The sequence below is a fragment of the Lynx rufus genome, unplaced genomic scaffold (assembly GCF_022079265.1).
Source record: "Lynx rufus isolate CCGP_SWC_20201006 ecotype Redwood Valley unplaced genomic scaffold, mLynRuf1.p SCAF_13, whole genome shotgun sequence".
Lineage (NCBI taxonomy): Eukaryota > Metazoa > Chordata > Mammalia > Carnivora > Felidae > Lynx > Lynx rufus.
Window position 1 is genome coordinate 45,619,097 of NW_025814827.1, and position 24,224 is coordinate 45,643,320.

Below are 24,224 nucleotides of genomic sequence, written 5' to 3' on the forward strand. Positions count from 1 at the left end.
TTGAGTGCACAGAAACAGTTTCCAAGACCTTTTATGTGTATTAACTTACTTAATCCTCACAACTAGTCCCATTTTACGGTTGAGGAAACCAGGACACAAACAAATTAATTAGGTGGCCCAAGGTCACATGGCCATTAAGTGATGGCTCCAGGATTCAAACCTCAATAGTCTGACTCTAGAGCTCACAATTGCTGCTATAACCTACTCCTCTTAAAAATAAAAAAATAAAAAGAACAGGAAGGAAGGAAAGAAAGGAGAGAAGGGAAAAGAAAAAGAATCCTTGAGTTCACAGGAAAAAAGGAAGTAGAAAGAAAGTAACATTTTGAATCTCTAGGTTGTGACAGTTTATCATTGGATCCTCACACATAACTGTGGCAGTTCACATTTTACCATGGAGAAATGAGACGTTTAGGGAGGTGGAGTAGCTTGCCCAAGACAATACACCTGGAAATCCAAGCTGGGAGTCAACCTCAGGTCTGTCTGGTTCCTGAGTCTAGTCTTTCAGTTAAACTGCTGCCTCTGCCCGACTGGACTGGACATTGTAACCCAGGGAAGAGGACCTTATAATTCAGGGGAAGAGGTCTTTTTCCCCAGGGAAGAAAACTGCAAAGCAAAGGATGCATGAAAAGTAGGCCAATGATTGGAGCTAGGGGCTGGAGGCCCTCCCCTCCCTGACTATTGGTGCCTGTTATGGGGTGGAGGAGGGATGCAACCAACACATCCCAAGTTCAAGATGTCATGTCTGTGAATCAGTGCCTTCCCCATAGTACTTCCCACAGGTCATTTGTTTCCAAAAAGATACTGGGAAGATGTCCAATGTTGAGAACCTGGCACTTCTCACCCATCGTAGGAGTTGACAAGAGCCACTGTTCCTCAGCAAGCTACCTGACCCAGAGTATCAGACACACAGTGACATCTCCAGGTTATCACAGTCCTCAGAGGGAGTAAGGAGAAGGAGCCTTCTCTATTTTGTCTCCCAAAGCAGTCAAAGGGTCACCCCAATGTCTTCCTGTATTTTAAGCGAACATGAGTATATTTCTCCCACTCCAGACCAAGCCTGCTCGGGGGCCACTGGCAACTCAGTGACAAATTCCTCAGTCTGGCTGGCACTCGAGGCCATTTCCAACCTACTCTTCAACTGTATTTCTAGCCTCATGTCCTTCGCCTTACACACTGGCCAGGTGTTCTCCAGCTTCTTGGTCTTTGCTCTTGCTGTTCCTGTCTCCATCCATGTCTCTAACTGTTGAAATCCCACAGTGTCTTTAGTTCCTATCCAAAATACCAGTTCCTCCTCTGACAGAACGTTTTCCACCCTTACCCTAAACTTTCATTCTAGGATGTATTATCCCCTCTAAACCTCCAGAGTAGTTAAACTGGCCTGAGTTATCCCCTTTTTCAACCCATTGCCACTGGCCTGTACTTGTGGGCCGCCATAATAGTCAATAAAATATCTGTTGGGACAGCAGCGTCTGAGTGAGTTACCTGGATTTCAGGCCCATCTGCCTAGGGAGTGAGGGGGAGGGAGACAGGACTTGGGCTCAGCTCCTTCCATCCGACTGTCCATACCGCCCCTTCTCAACTTTAGACAGTGTTGGGGCACTAATCACAGCTTTCCTGTCACCATAGCGACGAATGAGGCGAGAAAGCAAAATCTCCCTTTGGAACTACACCTCCCATCATGCACCTGGACCCCCCAGGGTGCCGGGCTCAGCCTGAGGCCTGAGACCCGGGCCCACCCACGGCAGCCGGGAGGGGTCGGACACGAGGAGCAGAGCGCGGGGAGAACCTCTGCGCTCCCAGCCGACCGCCGAGGTCGCGGCACCCCTATCACGTACCTAGCCTCTCAGGCCCCGGCCTGTCCTCGGCACCGCCACATCACGCCTAATATGGCCGCTCGTGCTGGGACCGGCCCGGTGCACAGAGAGCCGGGCCGAGGTCCGAGGCCAGGTACTGCTCCCTGCATTCCTCGCTGGCGTGGTGTGGGGTCCCCTCTCCATCTCCAGGTCCCCGGGGAGGGAGGCCCTCGGGCTTTGAGGTGAGACCCGGGGCTCCGCTACCCGGTGCTGTGGCGAAGGGCGGGGTTGTTCCGGGAAGTGAGCCACCGGCCACCCGGGGTAGCAAGGTATAGAAGACAAGTACTGAAAGGAGGACACCCACTACAGTTCTCTAGGAAGCCCTTTGAATTGACATCATGAACGGTGTAAGGGATTACCTGGAGATCTGTCACTGTTGCAGGGCTTTAGAACATCAGAGACAGAGGGGACCATCCATCACTAGGCAGGGAGAAAGGGCTGTAGCCCCAACAGAGAGCCCTGTGACAGTGTGTCCCTCGTAAGTTCTTCCCCGGGGTGGGGGAGGGGGTGGTTACTGAATTGTCCCCCTGCAAGGCCAAGCATCCTTGGGAGCTCAGCAAATTGTTATTGACTGATTGCAGGTATCATGGCCCACGCCTTGATCGAGGTGGAGCGAAGGTTCATTCCTGGGCCTGGCACAGAGAAGCGGCTGCAGGAGTTGGGGGGCACCTTAGAGCACCAGGTCACCTTCTGGGACAGATACTATGACACGCCTGAGCTGAGCCTCATGCGGGCTGACTACTGGCTGCGGCAGCGAGAGGGTAGTGGATGGGAGCTCAAATGTCCTGGAACAGCAGGTGTCTCAGGACCCCACCAGGAGTATGTGGAACTCACAGTTGAGCCTGCAGTTGTGGCCCAGCTCTGTGAGGTGCTGGGGACTGAGGTCCTGGGGGCAGGAGGTGTGGCAGCTGTGCTGGGCCCACTGGGGCTGCAGGAAGTAGCTAGTTTTGTGACTAAGCGTAGTGCCTGGAAGTTGGTGCTCTCTGGAACTGATGAAGAGGAGCCTCTGCTCAGGGTGGACCTGGATACAGCGGACTTTGGCTACACCGTGGGTGAGGTAGAGGCCCTGGTACACGAGGAGGCTGAAGTCCCAGTTGCCCTGGAGAAGATCCACAGTCTCAGCAGCATGCTTGGTGAGGGAGACAGGCCCTTGTGTGCATTCTTTGCCTTCATTATCTGTCTTCTGGGTGTACCCACTGAATGGGTTCATGGGGAGGGTTCGTGGGGAGGGTCTTGGGGTTATTTCTGTACTGGGGATTGTTTGAGCAGTTTTTTGGAAGACCCAGTTTGCTTTTATAGTAGCTGCCTAACCTGAGTCAAGTCCTTCCAGGTCTCTAATCTCTCTCAGTCCTTGCCTCATTTAGTTCACACACCTCCAGCCACTCCAAGTTTGCATCAGTTCTCTGCTTTAATCCATCCACCCATCCTTCTCTCCCCCAAATCCCGTCCTCTTATTTTTACAACTACCTGGAGCCCTCATTTAATTTGTCCTGTTGACTTTGACTAAAAGGCGAGAACACTGTATTTATGTGACAGGCAGCAAGACAAGTGTTGGCTGATTTCTTTTTCTGTAGACAGTTCATCCACAGAAGTATGAGTTTGTGCATCCCATGAAGCCTTAAAGCTGTGGAATGCTGTTCTCGCTATCTTAACAAACATACGCTGAGTTCACCACTATATGCCCAGCATGCTGCCAGGCACTAACAATAAGATACTGACTTATTATGGTTCCATACCACCATTCTAGATGCTAGAATTCTATGTGAGTCCCACCCCACAGCTATAGCTACTTCTGTCATTTCTTCTATATCCCTTGGGTTCTCTGTGTGTACCTCTGCATGTGCTTCATTACCAACGCAATGAGCTTTGGCCTGCCTAGATGGGCTTTAATCTCAATTGAGGGATGGAGCAATAACTGAAATGAGTGGATATTGAGGCACCCTCTTGTCTTCATGGCACCTGAACGCCTCCTCACCATTTCTCCTTGCTGGAGGAGAGGCTCACGCTTGGCTTCCCAGCCCCACTCCTACCTGAAGTGGTCCTTGTAGGCCCCACTTCCACAGGCCAGTCAGGGTGAGGGCTGGTGGGTTATAGAAGCTGGTCGGGTGGCATTCAGAATCCCAGTGCTGCCTTGGTAAGAACTCTGGGGTCTGGCTATCTGGACAGGGAGCAGAGTCAACGCATTTGAAGCTCTGTCTGGTTCTCTCCTCCTTCCTCTTTTGCCTGTAGGTGTGCCTGTACAGGAGACAGCACCTGCCAAGCTGATGGTATACCTACAGCGTTTCCAGCCTCAGGACTATCAGCGCCTGCTACAAGTACACAGACTCAGAGAGAAGCCACAGGGGACTAAAGATCCTGAAGGCAACTTGGGCTAGGGTGTCACTTCCTCAACAGGGAAGAGTCTGAGTCTAACAGGGTTCCCTCCTGGGCTCACTATGCCTCTTCCCCTGGCCTCCTTTTCACACTGACTCCCCTCTCTCCAGCCCTTCCTGTTCTTTCACCTTACCCTCAGCTATCCTTCCTTGAGCCCTCCCTGGCTGCCTCCTTTCCCTCATCCGTCAGATGCAATCTGTGGGCCGCCCCTCTCCCCTGGCCGCTAAGCAGCCTCCATTGATTTCCGCTCGTGTTTATAGGATTTCCACTTAGCTGTGATCAGTAGTTAAGCACAGGAAAATCCCTTGCCACCCCCCTCCCTTGGTCGATGCCATTGATTCTGCCAGCGGCTCCTAAACCTCCTTACAGCTGAGTTAGAGATGAGGGGAGGGATTTCCCTGCCTTGGGGTGTGGGAAATAGCAGCAGGTTGGGGAAGTGGGTGAGAATCTGTCAGAAATCTAGAAGTTCTGGTTTTACTTTTCGCTCCTGTGCCCTACTCTGGCCCAGATGGTAGAGTGTCTCCTACGGAGGTTTAGGGGCAAATTTGCTCCCCATCCTGGAAGGGGTAGAAAGAAAAGTCCTCAGTTGTTCAAACAGGTTCCTAAGGCTCAAAGAAAGATACATACTTTAGTTTTTGGATAAGAAAACTCTTCCCTTCTATGATTCATAAACACTTTCTATCTCAAATATACCCAAATATGGGTTTTGCCCCTCAGGCTTTATTGGGCTTTCATTATTGGGAAGGCAGGCCCCCACAGTTTTTGCAGAGGCAAGCACAGGCCCAGAGCACCACCTGCTGGTAGCCAATCACCAGGCTCCAAGCGGCTGGGACCCTGGGGGGGTTCAGGACACAGGAGGATTTCAGACCGTGAGTGGAGGCTGAGTTACTGCCATGTCTCCACAGGCAAGTTGTTCACCTCAAAGATCTCCTGCACCGACTGGCCAAAGTGGTTGTAGGTGAGGCGCAGCTTTAGCCTCAAGGGGGCCTAGGAGTATGAGAGTGGAGACCAAGGTTAGCACCTGTGATTTGTCCTGTCCCTGGGCCTTATCAACAGGAAGGGGTTGTGGGTGGGTGCTCTTGAGCTCACCTTGTTAGGATTGAGGACTCTGAGGAGCTGGGTCACTGGAAGGCCACCCTGAGCTGGAAGTGTGTCCCCACTGGGGGCCTGTAGCTGCAGCTGGAAACTCTGAACACAGGAGATTGGGCAGAGCACAGTAAGGCAGCTAGCTGGGCTCAGGCAACCCCTCCAAACCCGAGAGTCTCAAACCCTCTTCCCATAACTTCCCAAGTGCTTGTCCCTGCATTGTCATTTCCTTCTCGTTCTTCCTCCCACCCACCCCCTCTACTTAGCCTTTCTCCTCAAGTGCCCAGGCCACCTCAAATCCTGGTCTTCCACAAACCTTGGGCACAGCAGCCTGGCAGATGAAGTGGGTGACATCAGCTCCTGAGGTGTTGGTAGCAGTGACCATGATTAAGAGCAAAGCAGGAGTTCCAGAGGGTCGAACAAAAGACAGATTCAGCTGTAGTCCTTCCCGCTCAAACACTCTGAGATTTGGGATGGAAGCTGGAATATGGAGAGAGAAGCAGCTCAGTGTATGGGCGAAGATAACAAGCTCATTCATTCATTCAACAGAAATGAAGTGAACACCCACTGGGTGCAGGGCAGTGCTTGAGATGCTAGAGACAAAGTGGACAAGAAGATGAAACTCATAGTCCAGTGGGCAGAAAAAAACAATAAACAAGAAAACAACCAAGATAATCACAGACCAATTTGTGCTGTGAAGAAAATAAACGATGTCAGAATAACTGGGGAGAACTAACTTAAATAGGAGTGGTGGGGGAAGGCATCTGACATTGTAGCTGAGGCCTGAGAAATGAGAATGAGCCAGTTGTTTGGTGTGCTGGGCAAGAACATTCATGTAAAAGGAACACAAACTGCCAAGGGCTTCAGATGAGAGGGTCTGAGATGCTGACGGGCCAGTGGAGGGGGTAGCGGGGAAAGAAGATGAGATGCGCTGGGAGGAAGCCGGGCCCCACAGGTGAGGGTAAGAAGTCTGGAACAAAGGGAAGGCATTGAGGGGTATGTGAGAGGGAACGGGCACAAGCTAATGAACACTTACCTATCAAGAGGAGATGTGATTTTGGCAAAGAAGGAGAACCAGCACATTTCCACCCCTCCTTTTCTTAAGTCATCTCCCATCTCCCCCTGCTTTCTTTTTTTAAAGTTTATGTATTTATTTTGAGAGAGAGCGTGTGTGCGTGCATGTGCAGGAGGGGTAGAGAGAGAGAGAGAATCCCAAGCAGGCTCCACTGTCAGAGCCTGACATGGGACTCCATCCTGTGAACCTCGAGATCATGAATGACCTGAGCCGAAATCAGGAGTTGGACACTTGGGGCATTGGGTGGCTCAATCAGTTAAGCAACCAACTCTTGATTTCCACTCGGGTCATGATCTCACGATTCATGGGATGGAGCCCTACGTGAGCCCCGCATCGGGCTCTGTGCTGACAGTGCAGAGACTGCTTGGGGATTCTGTCTCTCTCTCTCTCTCTCTCAAAATAAATACATAAACACTTTTAAAAAAGAGTGGGACGCTTAACTGACTGAGCCACCCAGGTGCCCCTCCCATCTCCCCTTTGCTGAGGCTTACGTGGGGGTGGAGGTGCACCGGGAAGGTCGAGGAGGTGTACTAAAGCGCCTCCTGGGGAGGGATCCAGAGGGGGTGGGGGCTGGGCATCCCCAGAAGTGCCATCCAGGAGGTCTAACAGATCCAAGAGCTTGGAGGCCTAGGGGAAAGGGCAGAAGGAGCAGGGCTGGGTGTGGAAGCCCGACCAAGTCCTCATCCCCCCGCGGCTTCCGGCCTCCTCACCTGGGGCTCTGTGGACACAAGGGCTGTTTCCGAAAGCTGGGCTTCTTTGCTTTCCTTTGCTTCCCCATCAACCTGAGACCCGCCTCTCTCCACAAGAGGCATCTTTTCCAGGATGGCGGCCCTGAGAGAATGGAATACAGGTGTGTCCCTCTGAGTGGACCCTGTGCTTTTCATAACAAGCATGGGGGAGGGAAGGGTGAGACCATGCAGAACCCTGGGCACATGGTGGGTCAGAGTGCCTTTCTGATTTCCTAAGAGGGCACACGGTTGCCAGTTTTCAGATGAGCAAGGAGGGTTGGAAGCCAACTTAGCTTCAGTGAACTACAGGCAGGAGGCTCTGACTGTGAAGGAGTAAGGACGCAGGTGAGGATGAGACCCTTGTGCCCAGAGAGGGGCACTGGGGAGAGGACAGGTGAGGAGGGGGCAGGGGTGTGGGTCCTACGCCAATCGCACCTCATGTGGTCATACTTCTGGAAGAGCGTGTTGTACTCCACAGCCCGCTGCTGCAGCTCCACGTCCAGGCAGCTCCCGTAGATGGACACCACCTGGCGGATGCGGCTGGGCCACAGGGTGGTGTGTGAGTGGGGATGCAACCTGCCCCGCCCTTCAACTCCAGGATATGGCAGGGAAGGGAAAGGCCCCACGGAGCAGGGGGATGCCCACAATACTTGGTTCAAAAAGAAGAACCTAAGGATTGGGGGGACTGGGATGTGTGTATGGAGAGAAACTCAGAAGCCGGTGGGCACAGTGAAGGGACATCTGTCCCTGGAGACACCAAGAAGAAGGTCTCTGGAAGGGCTGGGACCCTTTCTTACTTGCTGTCTCCACGGAGCCGGGTGCTGAGCTTCATGAGGGCTGTCAGGGCATATCCTCGGGTGGCTGGCTGGGACATGTGGGACTGCAGCACCTTTTCCAGCAGTGCCAACACCTCCTCTTCCTCCACCTTCAGCAGGGACAAAGGTAGTAGCCCTGGGGCATCTTGCCTCTCCTGCTGAGTCCCTCCTTGGTGTACTTCCAATGGAGGTCTTACCTGAAGGGGCTCTGTTTCCTCACAGCTCCCTTCCAGCAGGAGGTCCCCGTATTCTCCAATGCACCAGGCTGCCACTTGCACCAGTGGTTGCTGCATGGGATAAGAAACATGGTAGGCCAGGTTCTGGGTCCCCTCCTCAGCTTCCAACACCTGTGACCTCCCTTTATGCAGCACAGAGGTAATGGGGTTTGGAGGGGTGGGGAAAGGGAAAAGTCTTGCCCTGGAACAGTTATGTAAGTTTGTTTCCCCGCTGGCTCTGTCCTGGCTCTTGGACAACTTCTGCCCTCTGGTGGCCACGCATGAGAACTACATGGCTTCATCAAAAGGGGCTCCGAGAGGGAAGCAAGAGGGTCCTTCCCTCGAAGGGGTACCATGGTTTCTGCCCATTCTATTTGGATAATATGGAGAAATGACTACAGATAGTGGCTGGCTTCTGTTAATCCACTCGGAATTCAAGATAATAAAGCCTGATACATGAAGAAAGAACTCTATCTCATTTGACACTCAAGACTGCTCTGGGAGGTAGACAGCTGAGTACACTGAGCATAAGGAGACTTAAATAAGTCATCTGTAGTTACACAGCCAGTAGATACCAGAGCCAGTTCAAAAGTCTAGGTGCTCTAACTAAAAACAGGGCTGTGTCCTTGAGTGTCTCTGCGAAGTAGGTAGCTGTGACTTCCAGGGAGAAACAGTTAGGACTCCGGTGGAGGGAGTAGGTGGCCCAGGAAGGGCTAAGAGGGTTGGGCGGCCCTGGGTCTGGGTGGCGGGAACAGTACTTGGGAGATGTCCTCTGCCAGGGCGCTGTACAGGCGGCGCACAGAATAGGCATGTAGCTCCTGGGCCCCCCCAATCAGCTGGGTCAGGTTGGCCACTGCATCATCCCGTACATAGATGCCTGCCTGGAAGAGGTGAATGGGGCCAAGTCAGGGTGGTGAGCCCTGCCCACTCCCTCCCAGCTCTCTTAGTCCAGTCCCTGCCTCACCGTTGTCAGCACGCGCAGGATGGTATCTATGTGCCACCGCTTGGTTGGGGCAAACCTAGGGGACACATGGCTCTTCAGCCCTGGTGCTGACCCTCCCCAGATTTTACCATCTTTGCCTCCTGGTCTTTGCCTACTGGGCACCTGTCACCTCACCTCTCTGCTGCCAGCAGGATGCCTGAGGCACAGTCGGCCCGTAGATCTGGGGGGCAGGATTCCAGAAAGCTCTGCAGCTCTTGTGTCATAGCTCGCACGTTGGAGCTATTCACCAGAGCCAGGCTCAGTTCCAGGGCCCGCCTATCAAGAGAAAGAGGTCTGTCTATACGGAGTAGCCAGGTCACCCCAAGACATTTCTCAGGCCCTCCCTTCTCCAGGCACTGGAGCGGCACCTGTCTCCTTAATCCCCCTACTTCAGCTGTCTGATCCCATCCAGGTCTTGGCTACCAGGTGCTGGGCCCTCTGCCCCGTCTTCTCTTTCGTCTGTCCCACTCACCGGCTGAGGGAGGCATCAGGTTCCCGCAGACATTCGACCACAGTGGGCCGGTGCCGCTGCACAGCGCTGTGATCAGACTGCACCATACGCAGCAATGACGTCAGGGCTACATACCTGGCCAGAGTGGGAGAGGCCCTATCACACCATGGCCATCAGCCCCCTCCCTGCCCCATCCTGCCCTGAGTATTGGAATAAGAGGTAGGTGAATCAGGAGGCCCTGGAAGAAGCAGGGGCGAGGGCCAGGTGCTCAGTGGCACAGCCCAGCCAGACCCCTGGGACTATCACCTAATGTTCTTGTCATTGTTGAGCAGGAAGCGGCCAAGAATGTTGACGGCTAGAACCTATGGGAGGCAAAGGTTGAGGACAGTCAGGGAAGGAGCAAGTGTCCTTGTTAAGGAGTGGGGAACTTCGTGGCACAGGATGATGGGTGGGGAGGAGAAACCGGTGAATAGGACCCATCTGCCTGGCTGGGGCTGGTGAGTGGGGTCCCAGTGGGAGAGGCATATGGGAGGATACCCGAAGGCCAGGTGCAGAGCGGATGTCCATGATGGTCAGCACTGTCTCAAACAGGACTGCACTGCCTGCATTTCGGCTGGTATCTGTGTTAGTGGCCACCTGAGTGGGTGGGAGAGAAGGTGCAACTAGAAGGGGCTCTGTCCTCTCCTCAGGTCTCTGGAGGGTATCCACCGTGTCATCCCTCCATCATCTAACGAAGTTCCCTGAGCCCCCACGATGTGTCAGGGACTACCACACTGAGACAGACTGTGTCCCTGTCCTCATGGAGATCCCAGTCTAGAGGGAAATGGAGATGTGACTATACGGCCACCACAGAATGGGTGGTCACGTGAGGGATGCCTGGGGCTGGTGGGATCTCAGAGCAACACACCTAACCGGTGCCCCACTCCAGCCCCAACCTGAGCCAGCAAGTCATTCATGGTCTCACTGCTCTCTTCGTGGTTCCGGCCCAGAATCCGAAGGAGACGAAGTATCCGGACCTGAAGTTGGGTTAAAGGTTGAAAGGTGGAGGGGTTCAGAGGGTGAGAAGTCGGGCTGAGAAAAATCCAACACTGAAAAAAGTATCATGAGGGGTCTGGCTGGTTTCCTAGAGCTTCCCTGCCCCTGCGTCCCTTGGGTCCTGGGAGATCAGACGTGTGTGAGGCTCAGGGATTTGGAGACAGGCTTTTTTGTTGTCATTGTTACCAAACTGGATTTTCTGACCTTTAGGTATCCCCATTCCAGCACTGGTCTCGGGATGACCTGTGCAATCCTGTGTCTGCCATCTTCCCAAGACACTGACTGACCCAAAGGGTTCTCTGGGAGGTGACCGATAGCCATGGGCTTACTGCTAAGCTCTCTGTTCCAGGGATACAGCAGGAAAGATCAGCCCACCTGCAGGAAGGGGTCGCTGACTCCAGATATACTGTGTTCTGTGGAATATCCCGTTGTCACCAGAGTCCGGAGGATCTTCACCAGCTGGGGCACCACCTGGAGGAAGGGCACAGCCTTACTGGGCATTCTTCCTCAGCCTTTCAACCTTCAGCCCCATTCCAACCCCATTGCCCCTCTTTTCCTGGACCAGGGCCTGCCCCTTTCACCAGCCCACCTTTCGAAAATGCTTGAGGGCTGCAGGGCTTCGTTCACAGAGCTCCGTGATCAGCGTGATGGTGCCCAGCAGGATGCCTGGTGTGGGGGTAGGGAGTGAATGGTGGGCCAGGGGCACAGGAGAGCCTACTGCGCGTGTGTGTTTGTGTGCACATGCTACCCCTTCTCCTATGGGCTGGTGTTCCTGTCCCATTTTTCACTTCTGTCCATAGCCAGAGGTAAGGCAGGGGACAGGGAGCCCTGTGGCCTTACCATGGTGGCGTTCATGAAGCAGTTGGGCACAGGGTGGGAGGAAGATGTTGGAGAGCTCAGGGACCTTCCGGATCATGTGCACTGCAGTCAGAACAGCCTGCAGAGATCAGGAGGCTCAGAAGAGGGCAGGGGTCTGCCAGGATGGACCTCCCACCTTTAACACATGGCCAACAGGACAGTTTCTGGTGGGGCAAGGGCCTGCAGTCCTGCCATCTCACCTTCTTGCGCACATAGGAGCTAGGCTGCAGGAGCAGTTTCTCCACCTCAGTGGCCAGGTCCCGGCACATTTCAGCAGAGCCCATAGTGCTCAGAGTGCACAGGGCCAGGCCTTGTACTGCCTGAATCCCCTGGCTCAGGTCACTGCAGAGTTGGGGAGGATGGTCAGTCAAGCTCTGAGAAATCTACCCTGCCCAGTACCTACATTAGGCAGCCCCCTGGGATTTCCCAGTTCCCCACTCTTCCCATCTCCCTGATTCCAAGTGGTTCCCAGAACCCTCTCACTTCTTGATGCTGTTGGTAATGAGCAGGTGGGCATCCTGCCTCTCATCCAGTAGAAGCATGGCCCCCAGGTAGCCCACCCTCTTGTCTGTGAATCTGGGGGAGGCAATCAGTTTCAGGCACTCCATCTACAGGGAAGGAGGCAGAACAGGAAGGGGCAAGGGTGAAACTGGGCGGCACTAACATCCCTTTTCTATCTTCTTTACCACCAGATTAATTTATGGTAGCACCATTTCCCATCACCCTCCCTTCAACAAGAGGAAAGGCTTAGGAAATTCAGAGTTCGTGGGTAGTTTCGAGGAACCAGGAGTCAAGGAGGATGGGAGAAGGAGGTGACTTGAATGGGGCTGACCAGAGAATGAAGTGTTCAGTCCAGCTTATGACCCATAGGGGTTGTAATAAGGACGGGGGTCAGCAGTGCATGCTGTGAGGGAGGGCTCAGAATCTTTGTAGAATTAAAAAAACAAAAAAAACCCACAACAACCAGGGCACAACTAGGTGAGGGTGTCCAAGACCCTGCTCTATTAGTCTTCCTCATCAAACTCAGAAGGGAGGAGGGCCTGCCCAATACCTGTCCAAAGTGGGCGGGGTAGCCCAACATGTGGACGTAGAGCAGTTTGGCCAGCTGGCGGTGCCTGTGCAGAGGGTCCCCATCGCGGAAGGAGGCGCGGATGTGGGCGCACTCCTTTTGGATCACCTCCCGCTCCTGTGCCTGGGTCTTGGCCCCACGTATCTCCTCGATTAGATCTTGAAGCTTCAGTGAAGGTACCACCATCCTGAAGGGGCAGAGCCCGGAAATGGAGAGGGCTTTAAACCCCTCGGGCCGAATACCTGGCCTTCTAGTCCAGGCTTGCCCTGTGCCATCCTGAGGGACCGGGCCCCGAAGCCACCCTAAAACCGAGCCCATATTTACCTTTGCCCACGTGGGTCTCCACATCCCACCCCTTCCACACTGCGGGAGGAGATTCCACACCACGCATGCGTGCCCGCCCCACCTCTGCTCCCGCTCGTACTGAGCATGCGCCAGAGCCCCGCCTATTTCCCGCCCCCACCCCCCCAACCCAGCCTCCAGCCCCACCTGGTTTCCCATCCCTAGCTCGGCCATTCATTTCCTTTCAGGGCCTCGAGCTACCTCTTTCGTGGTATTCTTCCCCAGGGTCACACCTCAGGCGGCCTCAGCTTCACACCAGGGCGCCAGCCCTAAAGACAGCCTCACCTGCCTGGTCTCAACTCCGCTCCTTTCCCCCCAGCGCTTCCGGGTACAGGGCCCGACAGAGGTTGGTCCTTCGACTGGTCCTTCCCTCTTCCCGCCCTCTTCACGGGACCCCGCCCCTCCCGGGCAGCCCCACTGAGCCGTCTAGAGTATAGAGTACTCTGACCTCAGGCCTCAGGCTTTGGAGTGGGGGGAAGGAGCTCTTCTGGCAGCAAGACTGCATGGTAGGCCTGGGGTTCCCCAAGAGGGCTCTTTGTACATTCTCATCACCCAGAGAGCCTCAGAGAGCTTGGATTTGAAGCCATCGCACCCCAAAGGAGATGACAGTCCCCCCCCTTTTTTGAACTTTTTTATTAATATATTTTTTGTTAAATTTCTTTGTATTTTTTTCCTGCAAGACTTGGTGTTGGCGGCACTGTTGTAGTTTAACTTCAATCCCAAATTCCATGAAATAGAAATCAGAAGTAAAGGTTTAGAGGGGAGGGAGGGAGGCAGGCCAAGGAGTAAACAGAGTTTGACTAGAAAAAAAGAAGAGGGTATGTATGGTGGGCATTCCCAGGCAAGGCCATTCCTTGAGGGAGGGGGTTGGCAGGCAGCTTGCGTCTGCCTCATGCAGGGGAGGGAGGAAAGATCCCCTGGGGACCCTACAGAGGGGTCCCCCTCTTCCTAGGGCTTCCTGCCCCCAGGGGAAAGCTATTAACAGGGATCAGCCACAATCTCAAACAGGGCTCTCCACCCACCTCTCACCCTGGTTTGACTGCCACCTCTGCCCTGCCTGGAAAGTGTGTGAGAGATTGGCTTCCTTTGATCCCTCTTTCTGTTGTTTTCCCATTTCACAAGATCCTGATGTGATGGGGGGAAGGGATATAACCCATTTAGACTACTAAACTTGTCACAGCTTCTGCTGCTCTGTGAGTTCCTCTTATCTAGGCTGGTTGTGTTCCCCAAAATGCCTCCCTGCAACCCGCACACCACAACTGCCAGAGTTGGGGAGTGGGGTCCTAGTTCAAGTGCCTCTAACCCTCGGCAATAGAAATGTCTTCTTCAGGCCCCTTAGAAGTCTAATCAAAGGCCACAAGTGAGTCCAGACCAACCAAATAAATTTTAAGGGGGGAGAAGAGGGTGGGAGAGGTCAGTGGGTAGACGTGACTGCATTAGACATTTTCTTTCCTTTACACATTGCTCTTGACAAGGCATGCCACCCTAGGGGGGTTGGACGAGAGGCTGGCTGTTGAGGAAAGGAAGAGGGAGATCCTAGGGAGTCATTCTACTTTTCATCTCCCCTATCTCCTTCAGGGAAGGATGGAGTTAGGCAAGAACCTAGTTCAGTGCTTGGAGGTGAGATCGGATCCTCCAAGGTCAGAGATGGAGGCCATACCTCCTTCAGCTCTTCCACTAGGCCTCAGAGGGACACCAGGCCCCTTGGGTCAGGGAGCCACAGCAGCTCCGCCAGTGCCTTGCCCAGTATACAGTCATCCCTTCTCCATTTTCTTCTTCCTTCCCACTCAGCTTCCAGGAGACCCCTCAGGATACCAAACCCCCACCCTCACCGAAGTTCAGGTCTAAAGAAAAGGCGGGGAGGACATGGGGCAATGGTCTGACTTAGATTTGTGTGTCTCAGAGAAGAGAGCAACTCTGAGCGAGAAAAGCCCTTCATATGTAAACAATCTAGAGAGAGAGGTGGGGCAGGGTGGGGAGGAGAGTGAGGAAGACAGAGACAGGTCCAGAATAAATGAGAGAATCTTAAAGGACAGCTGGAAAGAAAAAGCAAAAGACAAAAACAAAGGGGGAACAGAAAAGAATGGGAAGGGAGAAGAGAAAGAAAGAGAGGAGAAAAAAACAACCAGGAGGAGGAAAAGAGAAAAAGGCAGGTCAAAGAAGTGAAGAGGCAGCAACCGAAGCCAGAACTAGGCTGGGCAGGAGCCTCAGGTGAGGAGCTGGGAGAACAGGAACGCCAGGCTGAGGTCCAGGAGGGCCACGGCTCCCACCACCAGGGGGTTGGCAGCTCCCTAGAGAGATAAGGGGAAGGAAATGCAGTCTCAGTCCCTAAGGACCGTGTCCAGCGACAGGTCCCAACTTCCTGCCCTGGCAAGTGGCAAAGCTGAAGGGTCCCAGGCACCTCTCCTCAGAGGTCAGAGCAGGGGCGTGTCCAACCTTTGTTTTAGATTGCAGAAACACCTCTCTTCTCCCAGGCAGGGCCCCGCCTTCTCTCAGGCTCCCTCAAGTCGGGAACAGCCCTTCCTCCCTCCTCCCTCCACTCCCCTCCCACTAGCAGCATGTCACGTGGCCCAGGCAGAAGGTGCCTGGCCTTAGTAGCAGACGCTGGCAGCAGCAGCCAGTACTGCAGTAAAGCAGAGAGGGATGAAGGGGTGAGGATGTAGTTGCTAGGAAACAGGAGAGGCCTGGCATCCAATCAGAGTAGAGGGTTCTGGGGAAACTCCACCCTCCCAGTTTTCTGCCTCCTTTCCCATTTCCCTTCTTCCCAGGAGAGGGAGGGAGACTCAGGGTAGGGAGGGAACAAGCTTTTCCTTTTTTATTTCTGGGCACCAAAGAGAGAAACTGTGGAGGTGGGGGTGGGGGTGGAGTAGGAAACGAGGAGCTGGAAATGATATGGAAGGAGAACAGGGAAAGATGTTTTGGCTCTACCATTACTTATTGGTAACCTTCGGCAAATTACTTTAAGTGCTCTGGGCCTCAGTTTCCCCATCTGTCAAACGAGGGAGCTGGAGATGAAGGTTTCTAAGGTTGCTTGCAGTTCACAAGTTCCCTTTTTTTTTTTTTTTTTTTTTTTTTTAAGGTGGGATATGGTCCAAGACTGGGCAGGCAGAAAGGAATCTGAGTCCAAATCGGAGCCCCTAAAGGGATCAGAGAGATGTCTGGAAAGGATGAGAGGCAAGGCTTGGAGGAGAAAAGGGGCCACAAAGCGGGGATGGAGGGCATCTCACCGGCTGGACGGGCCTCTCCGTTGCAGCAGGCTCCTCAAACTCTTCCATCAGGCACCCGGCTTCAGGACCCCTTGAGAATGGGCCCCTCAGGACTGGCGTGGCCATGGGCTCAGGCTCCAAGCGCCCTGGGGTTCTCAGCTGGGGCAAGGGCTCTTCGTCTTCCCCTTCCTCCTCTCGAAGACTTCCAGAGCTGTCACTGCAGCCTCCGAGGAGTGGGGAACCGTCTCTGGGCCCTGGCCCCTGCATCCCAGCCTCATCCTCGGCCTCATAGCCAGCTAGTTCCTCTGCCTGCTCACCTGGCCCCCCCCACTCCTCAGGCCAAGCTTTGGGGCTGGAGAAGGGACCCCGGTCCCCTCCAGGAGGCAGTGGGCTCCGGCGGGCAGGGGGTCGCCAGGGTTGGCGGGAGGAGGCAGGACTGCTGGGCAGTTCAGGGGAGCCCTCTGAGGGGGTCAGTCCATTCTCGTATACCCCAGGGCTGTCCTCATCCAAGGGTTCTGTGTCGGAACCTTCTGAGTCTTGCCGGGGTCTGCGGCCTGCAGCAGGGATAGCTGAGAATCAGAGGGGCCTAACTGGCCTTGGGAAGCAAGAGCTATAGCTTTATCCCTCTCTCTGGGCACCTCCCAGGACTTTGCATCCCCAGGCTTACAGCCTCTCATAGCCAGACCCCAAGCCCCTAGTCCTTATTACTAAATTTCATAAGTTCCCGGTTGCACTCTCCAAACAACTGGGTCTGGCCCCCCTCTTCATCCCCTTGGACCCTCATACCTTGGCTTTTTCATCCCCAGTCCTCTGTAGGGACTTCCTTCCCTTTCCCCACACCTGAGCCCCTCCAGCTCCCCAGGCTGCCCACGCCTCACCTGGGGCCTCTAACATGGGTTGCAGGTCCTGGGCTATCAGTTTGGCCATTCGAGCTGCCTCCACAGCCTTCTCAGCGACGCTGCTGGCTGCCACTGCCTTTAGAAGGGCATCTGCCGCCCTGTCGGGTTCCAGGGGCAGGGACTTAGCAGACCTGCTCCGATGCTCCAGCCCCCTGGCCCATGTCCCTGCCACATCATGTGCTCTGGATTTGAGCTCACCTCTGGAGTCCTCACTCTTGCTCACACACTGCTGGCTGCTCCCTTCCCTGGCCTGGCAGGGCACCTGGCTTCTGGTTTCCTCTCCTAGACCTGGGCTGTGACTGCTCTCATCACACTTTCTTGCTCCTTTCATACCTGCCACCATCATGTCCTGTAGTAACACCTTCCTTCTTCCAGCAACAGGGGCCAGGCCCTCCCTGGCTGCCCTCAACTCTGTTATCCCAGCCCCATCCTGCTCCCTTCCCAGGGACAGAGGAGACCTCATGCTCTTAGCACATCTCTCTGTAGTTGCACCTGCTTGGTACTTCCCAGCAGCTTTCCCTGCATTGCCCCTTGTTCTGGGCCATCTGCTCCCTGTGCTAGGAGCCTTTGCCTCCTTTCCCCTTACTGCTACTAACCCTGCCTCTTCATTGCAGACTTCCTGACATGAGAATTTCACAGGTTGCTTTTCTTCAGCCTCTTCTGTTATCACACTGTTCTTGCCTCTTGGTCATTGCCTCTGTCTCCCTGCACCATCACCTCCTTTCTGAGTTCTGGAACTGGGATAAGCATGGGTCTCCCCTTTCTGTTTTTCCTACTTCTTCTCCCAGCTACCATGCATGCTTTCTCACTATGGTGTTTACATCTTCTGAGGAAGCTCTTAGTTTCCTTCCCTTTCACATGTCTCTCCCATTGTGCCCTGCTCTGTGGGTACAGGCCACCATGGAAGCATTATCAGTCCTTTCCCCATGGTTGTTTCCCAGTTCTCCCTCTGATGTCAGATGCTTCCTCAATTTACCTTCCCTTTCAACTTCTGCTGTTAATCACAGATGCCCTGTGATCATTAAATTAGTTCTGTAATCCTGACTGAAGGTGGGGCACAAAGGAACAGAGATAAAGGTAATCAGATATACTTGGGCTTAAATGGATCAAGACCCCTCTGGCCCCAGGCTTGTTTCATCTGGCTTAGGAAGGCAGACTGGGTATGGGGGTAGGGAGAAGTGTGGTGGTGATAGTCTTAAGTCTATCCCCTCTTGACGTACCTCAGGAGATATGGTCAGCCTCCTCCCCTCAAATCTGCTGGGTTAAGGACTTTTAGAGCCTGTTTGGAGGGACCTCAGATAACCATGTTCTTCTGTGTTTGCACTGTTAGACTCTATATGGCTAGTCCCTTCCTGAAAGTAAGCTGGTCTCAGGGTTTAGGGCAGGGGATGATGATCACAGTCTTGGGTTGCATGGAATTCTATCGGCGGCCAAAAAACTGCAACACTGACAACTCGAGCTTGTTTCTGAGTTTGGAGGGTGTCGATGAGCAAGTCCTAGGCAGCAGAATCAGTCATCAGGCTACCTGGCAGAGGCACCTGCTGCTGAGGCTCTGCTGTTTCCATGGTAGCTGGCAACCAATCAGGTTTGCCAGGCCTGTTGCTGGGGAGAATAACCAGCCTCCTCCCACTGACTGATCTCTCAGCTCCTGGGATCAGTTTTTCCTGCCCATGCCTGTTCCTCATCTAGGCTAAAGTGCTCCCTGGTGCCCTGCCCTCCCCCTTCCCTGGCTTAAGGCTCTGGACTCTAACCACCCAGACACTGAGATGTATCTACAGATAGACATCTCTGGCTCAGGCATCTACTTTGGAAATGACACGTTCCTACACATAACTTGATCACCCATTGTACAAACTCACTGAAGCATATTTGGACATATCTTGGCCTCTGATCCTCTGTAACAGTCTCAAATTTAAACAAAATCCTTCAACTGTACACTCCCCTTTAAAGAAAATCCAACATATGAAAATTTACATGTATGAGTTATATAAATTAGGGGCCTGTGAATCGCATTACAAATGGGTTTTTGGCTTTCTTTAGATCTGTGCTATCGAATCCAGCATTTAAAATGTAGCTAGTCTGATTTGAAATTATGTGCTATACATATAAAATATATATACTAGATTTCAAAGGCTTAGTAAAAAAAGTAATGTAAAATCCCTCATTAGTAATTTTATGTTGATTATATGTTTAAATCATCAAAACTTGGCTATACTGGTTTAAATAAAAATGTGCTATTTAGGGGGCACCTGGCTGGCTCACTCCGCAGAATGTGCGATTCTTGATCTCAGGGTCATTTGGGTTCAAGCCCCGTGTTGGGCCTAAGACTTACTTAAAAAAAAAAAGTACTATTTAAATTCAATTTACCTGTTTCTTTTTATCTTTTCACATGGCTACTAGAAGATTTAAAGTTATATATTTGGCTTACATTATATTCCTACTGCACAGTGCTGCTTTAGATAATAAGGTCCTCTATATGCATGGAAATGTAATCTGAATTACAGAAAGAAAATTTCATTTACAGGCAAGCCTCCTCCCCTCAAACCTTTATCAGTTGGGTAAAGGAAGGCAGAGGAGGCAAAGCTGACAGGAACTATCTTTTCATGTGGATAGATCAGCTGTACAAACTAGATCTCCTCAAGGCCCAAGGCTGGAATTCTATCAGTCTGGTGGGCACGCTAGGAGGTGGCTAGGAATGCACACTCCGTCTCCCTGCCCCAGGCTGCTGCCCCCAGCTGCAAGAGGAAGACTAGGGACATGTCTGACTTCCAAGAGGTTTCTGAGCCTGTATAAGCCAGTGCTCATTGCTACTCCCACACACAACAATGACACACATCCCCACAAAAGACACTAAGACACACTTATAGTCTAACACGGCTTCCCTCAAATACCCAGCCACCCACAGTTACACCCACATCCACCTGTAGCCTCAGATATAAACACTCCCGGTACCCAGGGCTACAACTGCTTGGCCCTAGGCCTGTTCTTCCCCACCAAGCCCTAGGCCTTTGGTCATGGCCCTCCTTTAGGCACTAACTACCCATCCCCCACCCAACTGTCCCCAGGGTACCTTCTCCACTTAGCCCAGCTTTGGCCTCTGCAGCAGATGCCCACCTGGCAGCAGCGATCTCCTGACGCTGGCGGGCAGCGCTCACGGCTCGACGGGCGCCTTCGACAGCCCTGTCCACCTTCTCCTTGACTTTGCCCCGCCGAAGGGCCAGAGGCAGGAGGCTGCGCACGCGCCCCCCGTGCACCAGCCGGTTGCGCTTGTACTTGCCCTCCTCGCGGGAGCCGTCCGGGCGGGTGGTTCGTCCGTAGCCGTGCCGCCGGTTGCCCAGCCACTCGCCCTCGTAGCGCAGCCCGTTGGAGCGCTGGCTCACACCATAGCCGCTGCGCCGGTCGGCGCGCCATTCGCCCGCATATACCTCAGTGGCAGAGCCCTCGATGAGGGCGGGCGGAGCTGGGGCCGGGGGCCCGCTGGCTTCGGAGCCCGGGGGTCCTGTGCTGCCCACCTCACTGCTCACCTCGCTGCGCAGGGAGCCCCGCTTGCTGCCCAAGGAGCTGCGGCGCCCGCCAGCCCGGAGCCCGCTGAGCAGCAGCGAGCGGCGGAAGAACCCGCCGGCCGCGGGAGTGCGCTTGCGGGTGGACGCGCCTTCAGCGTCCCCCGGCCCGGCCAGCACGAAGCCGCCCCGGGAGCCTGAGGCCGGGCTGCCTCCCTCGTCGCCCGGCAGGGGCAGGGGTGGGGGCGGTGTCGGGGGGTCGCTGTGGCCGGAGTCCAGGGAGGTGCGGCGGGGCGAGCGCAGCAGCGCCGCCTGATGGTAGGGCACACTCTGGCGCACCCCGTAGCCGTGGCGCTTCCCGGCCTGCCACTGGCCCTGGTAGGTGCCTGTGGGCGGGGTAGGACGGGGAGAAAGGGTCAGGACCCGCTGCTTCCTGCACCTTAGGCCCCAAGCGCCCCCGAAGGCCCAAGTGTAGGGAGGGAGTGGTGGGGACAGCTAGCGTGGAGGTCGGGGAAAAGCACTAGGAGCTGGGACAGGCCAGGTTGGGTCAGAAGGTGTGGGAGAACACGGTGAAGACCGACAGGTAGTAGGAGATCTGTGGATTTGGGGCGTGCAGGTAGACAAGGGAAAGGGGTAGGGACGGGCAGGCTGGGGTGTATGAAGGACAGATAGTCCAGAGGGTGTGAGGGACAGGCTGACGGGGTGTTTAAGATAGTCATGTGACAGGCAGACAGGACTATGAGGAGCAAGCTGACTGAGGAAATGTGAGGGGACAGGCGGAGCAGAGGTGTTATGGACAGGCAGGTGGAGAGGGGAGGTGTGGGACAGGCAGCAGGGGTGGAAGGGGCAAGCAGATGGGAGGGTTGAGAGTCAGGTAGATGGGGGGGGGTGTGAGGGACAGGCAGACAGGGAAGAGGTGAGGGCAGGCAGACTGCAGACTGGGTAGAGGGAGAAGCAGGCAGGGGCCAGACAAATGAGAGAGACGTGTGCGATGGGAGGAGAGGGCAACAAGATGGGAGCACGGGGCGCATATGAATGGGGAAAGCATACAGGAGGACAGCGGGGCACGGGTGCAGATGGTGGGGAAGGCGTACGCGGGACAGGCCGACGGGAAGGCGCACGCGGACGAGCAGACAGACAGTAGTGGGCCGGGCCCCGCACCTCCGTCGGAGTAGGTCTCGGTGCCGTAGCCGTCCTGGAAGCCGTCCTTCCAGAGCCCGGCGTAGCGCAGGCCCGACACGCTCTCCCACACGCCGCTGCGCCCCTTCAGCCCGCCCAGCCACTCGCCGCGGTACGTCCAGCGGCTCTTGCGCTCCACGCCCAGCCCTTCGCGCTTGCCCTGCTGCCAGTGGCCCTGGTAGCTGTGTCCGCCGGGCCCCGTGAAGACGCCCAGTGACTCGAAGCCGTGCGCCCAGCAGCCGCTGTACTCGCCCTGGGCGCCGGGCCCCGTGCACACGCCGTAGCCATGTGCCCGCCCCGCCTCCCAGCCCCCCACGTAGCAGCCCCCGTCGTCAAAGTCGAACTTGCCCCCGGGGGACATGCATGTAGTTGGCGCGGCCTCAGCCCCCCGGCGGCTCAGCGCATCCTGGGGCTGGAGAGCCGGCTGGGGGCCTGCGAGCGGGGCGAGGCCTGGGGGCGGGGGCAGTTAGACCGGGGCCGGGCGGGGGGGCCCCAGCGCGGGCTGGCAGGGCCGGACCCTCATCCTGAGTGGCTGCGGAGAAAGAGGGGGGAAGTGGCGAGCGAGGCCCCTCCTCTTTGCCCGCCGCTCCCTGGCCCAGAGGCTCTGGGGCATCAGCACCGCCCCCCAACCCCCCACCCTTCGGCAGCATCTTCCAGCAGCTCTTAAGCTTTGGGGGCATGGGGGCTCCCCCACCCCTCCCTCCTATTGAGAGCCCCTCCCAGGACTTGGGGCCCCCAACCCCAAGCAGGAGTCCCGTTTCTCCAGCCTGGAACCCCAAAGTGTCGGGTGTGGATGGCAGTTGCTGGGGCGGGCGGGGGGGGGGGTGGTCCTGAGAGGGGGTTGGGCAGAGTCGTAGGCCGTCCGCTCCTCTGGCTGCTGTCAGGACCCTTCTGCCCCGATTCTCTGGCTTCCCAGGCAAGGGGTGGAGGATGAAAATGTAGGGGGGGAGATCGGACCAAGGTGGGCAGTGGGTTTGGTGGGGGGAAAGATGGGGATGGAGGAGGCTCCGCAGGGAAAAGACGAGGGTGGGGATGGGCAGACAGGCGGAAGGGAGGGGGCAGGTTACTCACCATGTGGGCTGGGGCTCAGGCTGCCTCCCAGGCACAGCATCCATGGCAGGATACCTCCACTCCCACCTCGTCCCGGCAAGTCAAAGCCCCCTCCCCTTCCGGAGAGACTGCTCCTACCCAGAGAGCGAAGGTGGGGGAGCCGCAAGAGAGAGTCCCCTCTCTCCCCAGCTGGAGGAGCAGGCGATGGGGGTGGGGGGCGAGGTAGTGGCAGGGGTGGGGGGGGGGATGAGAATAGTGGAGGGGAAAATTTTTGCCTTGGATGGAGATAGGGAAGAGGAGCTGGGAACTAGATGGGAAAGGAGAGGGGGCTATCAAAAGGAGGTGTTTTTTATTATTTTTTTCCCTTATGGTTGGGAAAGGAAAAAAAAAATCAAAATTCCGATTCCATCCCAGCACAAATCAATGTTTGCTCCATCCCAGCATCACGGGGGAGGCTGGGCCAGGCAGATTTAAAGGGGCAGGGAGAAGAGAGAAGAGGAGAGGGTGGGGAGAGAAGGAGAGGAAGAAGACACAGTGGCGATGTTAGCAGTGTGTGTGGGGGACCCAGGCAGGAAAGGATGGGTGCCGGCTAAATCTGAGGTGAAAGTGGAGGCAGGTAGAGAGGAGAATGAGGGGCACAGAGACCCCCCCCCCCCAGGGTGGAAAGAAACCCAGGGATGCCGGCGGGGAGTGGGGTGAGACCGAGGGTTGGGGGAGAGGGGGAGGGGAGCACAGCGAGAGGGAGGAGACTGAGCTGAAGATGGGGAGGCTGGGGGAGGCTGAAGGCAAGCGGGGGAGGAGAGATACAGGCGAGGCCGGGAGAGGGCGAGAGGAATACAAAGAAAGGTGCAGGGGTGAGAGCTAAGGAGGGGGAGATGCTGTGGGGGAGGGAGGGGGGACCCATTCTGGGACTGCTGAGGGTTGGCAAGGAGGAGAGAAGCAGGGGAGGAGGAGGAGGGAGAAAGAAATAGATAGGGAGAGTGCGAGTGAATAAGGGTTGTAAGGGAGAGCGAGAAAGCTCTGCACAGGGAAGGCCTGGCATGGGCATAGAAATCCAGGCAGCTAGAGCCCAAGCAGAGACAGGAGGGCCGGAAGTGGTGTTCGTGGGGCTCTAGGGAGAAGGATGAACCTGCCAGCCGCTTGGACTGAAGCCAGGAAGCCTTTGGGCATGGATGCCTGTGTCCACCAAACCCACTGTCCTCCAGAAGTAACTGCTGCAGGGGGCCAGAAAGCTCCCCTGCTTGCCCTTTCTGGGGAAGCCTGAGATGGGGCCCTGCAGGAAGCCTGGCTTCACCAGTGCTTTTCCAGATCTCACCATCTTCCACCTCTGCTGACTATTTCTCCCTGGGTTGTGTCTCCGAAGGGGGAAGGGTGGTATGAGGGGTGTATTGTTTTTGAAGGGTGAACAAGGGTTCGTCCTTGGTAGTGCCATGAAGACTCTGGGGCTTTGGAGCCTTTTGTAAACCTAGGGGCTAAGACACATAGACATGTTTGGGCCCTTATTGTGG

The 24,224-nt window shown here is 55.3% G+C and overlaps 4 protein-coding genes across 6 annotated transcripts in view; 1 reads left to right on the plus strand and 3 right to left on the minus strand.

Moving 5' to 3' along the window:
• The window catches only part of ZFHX2 (zinc finger homeobox 2), a 32,086-nt gene extending 30,075 nt beyond the window's left edge, over nucleotides 1–2,011 (minus strand). Inside the window, exon 1 of the mRNA XM_047075479.1 lies at nucleotides 1,836–2,011. The gene's annotated coding sequence lies outside the window, so the exon portion shown is untranslated. The remainder of the gene's footprint in view (nucleotides 1–1,835) is intronic.
• Nucleotides 1,700–6,020, plus strand: THTPA (thiamine triphosphatase). 2 transcript variants are annotated; one of them, XM_047075478.1, is made up of 4 exons: nucleotides 1,871–1,947; nucleotides 2,236–2,331; nucleotides 2,435–2,986; nucleotides 4,083–6,020. In XM_047075478.1, exons 3-4 carry the CDS (start codon nucleotides 2,440–2,442, stop codon nucleotides 4,226–4,228), a joined length of 693 nt encoding a protein of 230 aa, XP_046931434.1. In that variant the 5' UTR covers nucleotides 1,871–1,947; nucleotides 2,236–2,331; nucleotides 2,435–2,439; the 3' UTR covers nucleotides 4,229–6,020. The 2 variants fall into 2 exon arrangements, with proteins under 2 accessions (XP_046931433.1, XP_046931434.1); XM_047075477.1 differs by lacking the exon at nucleotides 2,236–2,331 and having other exon boundaries at nucleotides 1,700–1,947.
• AP1G2 (adaptor related protein complex 1 subunit gamma 2) lies at nucleotides 4,910–13,199 on the minus strand. Of its 2 annotated transcripts, XM_047075475.1 has the most exons (22): nucleotides 13,030–13,199; nucleotides 12,523–12,727; nucleotides 11,955–12,079; nucleotides 11,672–11,813; nucleotides 11,454–11,550; nucleotides 11,203–11,279; nucleotides 10,989–11,084; nucleotides 10,514–10,594; nucleotides 10,116–10,214; nucleotides 9,885–9,940; nucleotides 9,600–9,713; nucleotides 9,263–9,403; nucleotides 9,110–9,164; nucleotides 8,904–9,026; nucleotides 8,128–8,217; nucleotides 7,913–8,040; nucleotides 7,551–7,655; nucleotides 7,098–7,218; nucleotides 6,879–7,014; nucleotides 5,629–5,792; nucleotides 5,316–5,414; nucleotides 4,910–5,213 (listed from the first exon to the last, which is right to left on the minus strand). In XM_047075475.1, the coding sequence occupies exons 2-22, from the start codon at nucleotides 12,724–12,726 to the stop codon at nucleotides 5,112–5,114; spliced, it is 2,355 nt and encodes a 784-aa protein (XP_046931431.1). In that variant the 5' UTR covers nucleotide 12,727; nucleotides 13,030–13,199; the 3' UTR covers nucleotides 4,910–5,111. The 2 variants fall into 2 exon arrangements, with proteins under 2 accessions (XP_046931431.1, XP_046931432.1); XM_047075476.1 differs by lacking the exons at nucleotides 11,203–11,279; nucleotides 11,672–11,813; nucleotides 11,955–12,079; nucleotides 12,523–12,727; nucleotides 13,030–13,199 and having other exon boundaries at nucleotides 11,454–11,547.
• Nucleotides 13,200–15,029: 1,830 nt separating this feature from the next.
• JPH4 (junctophilin 4) lies at nucleotides 15,030–22,027 on the minus strand. The gene is made up of 5 exons (XM_047074613.1): nucleotides 21,649–22,027; nucleotides 20,102–20,873; nucleotides 16,967–17,085; nucleotides 16,110–16,642; nucleotides 15,030–15,173 (listed from the first exon to the last, which is right to left on the minus strand). The coding sequence occupies exons 1-5, from the start codon at nucleotides 22,025–22,027 to the stop codon at nucleotides 15,090–15,092; spliced, it is 1,887 nt and encodes a 628-aa protein (XP_046930569.1). The 3' UTR covers nucleotides 15,030–15,089.
• Between the last annotated feature and the right edge of the window lie 2,197 nt (nucleotides 22,028–24,224).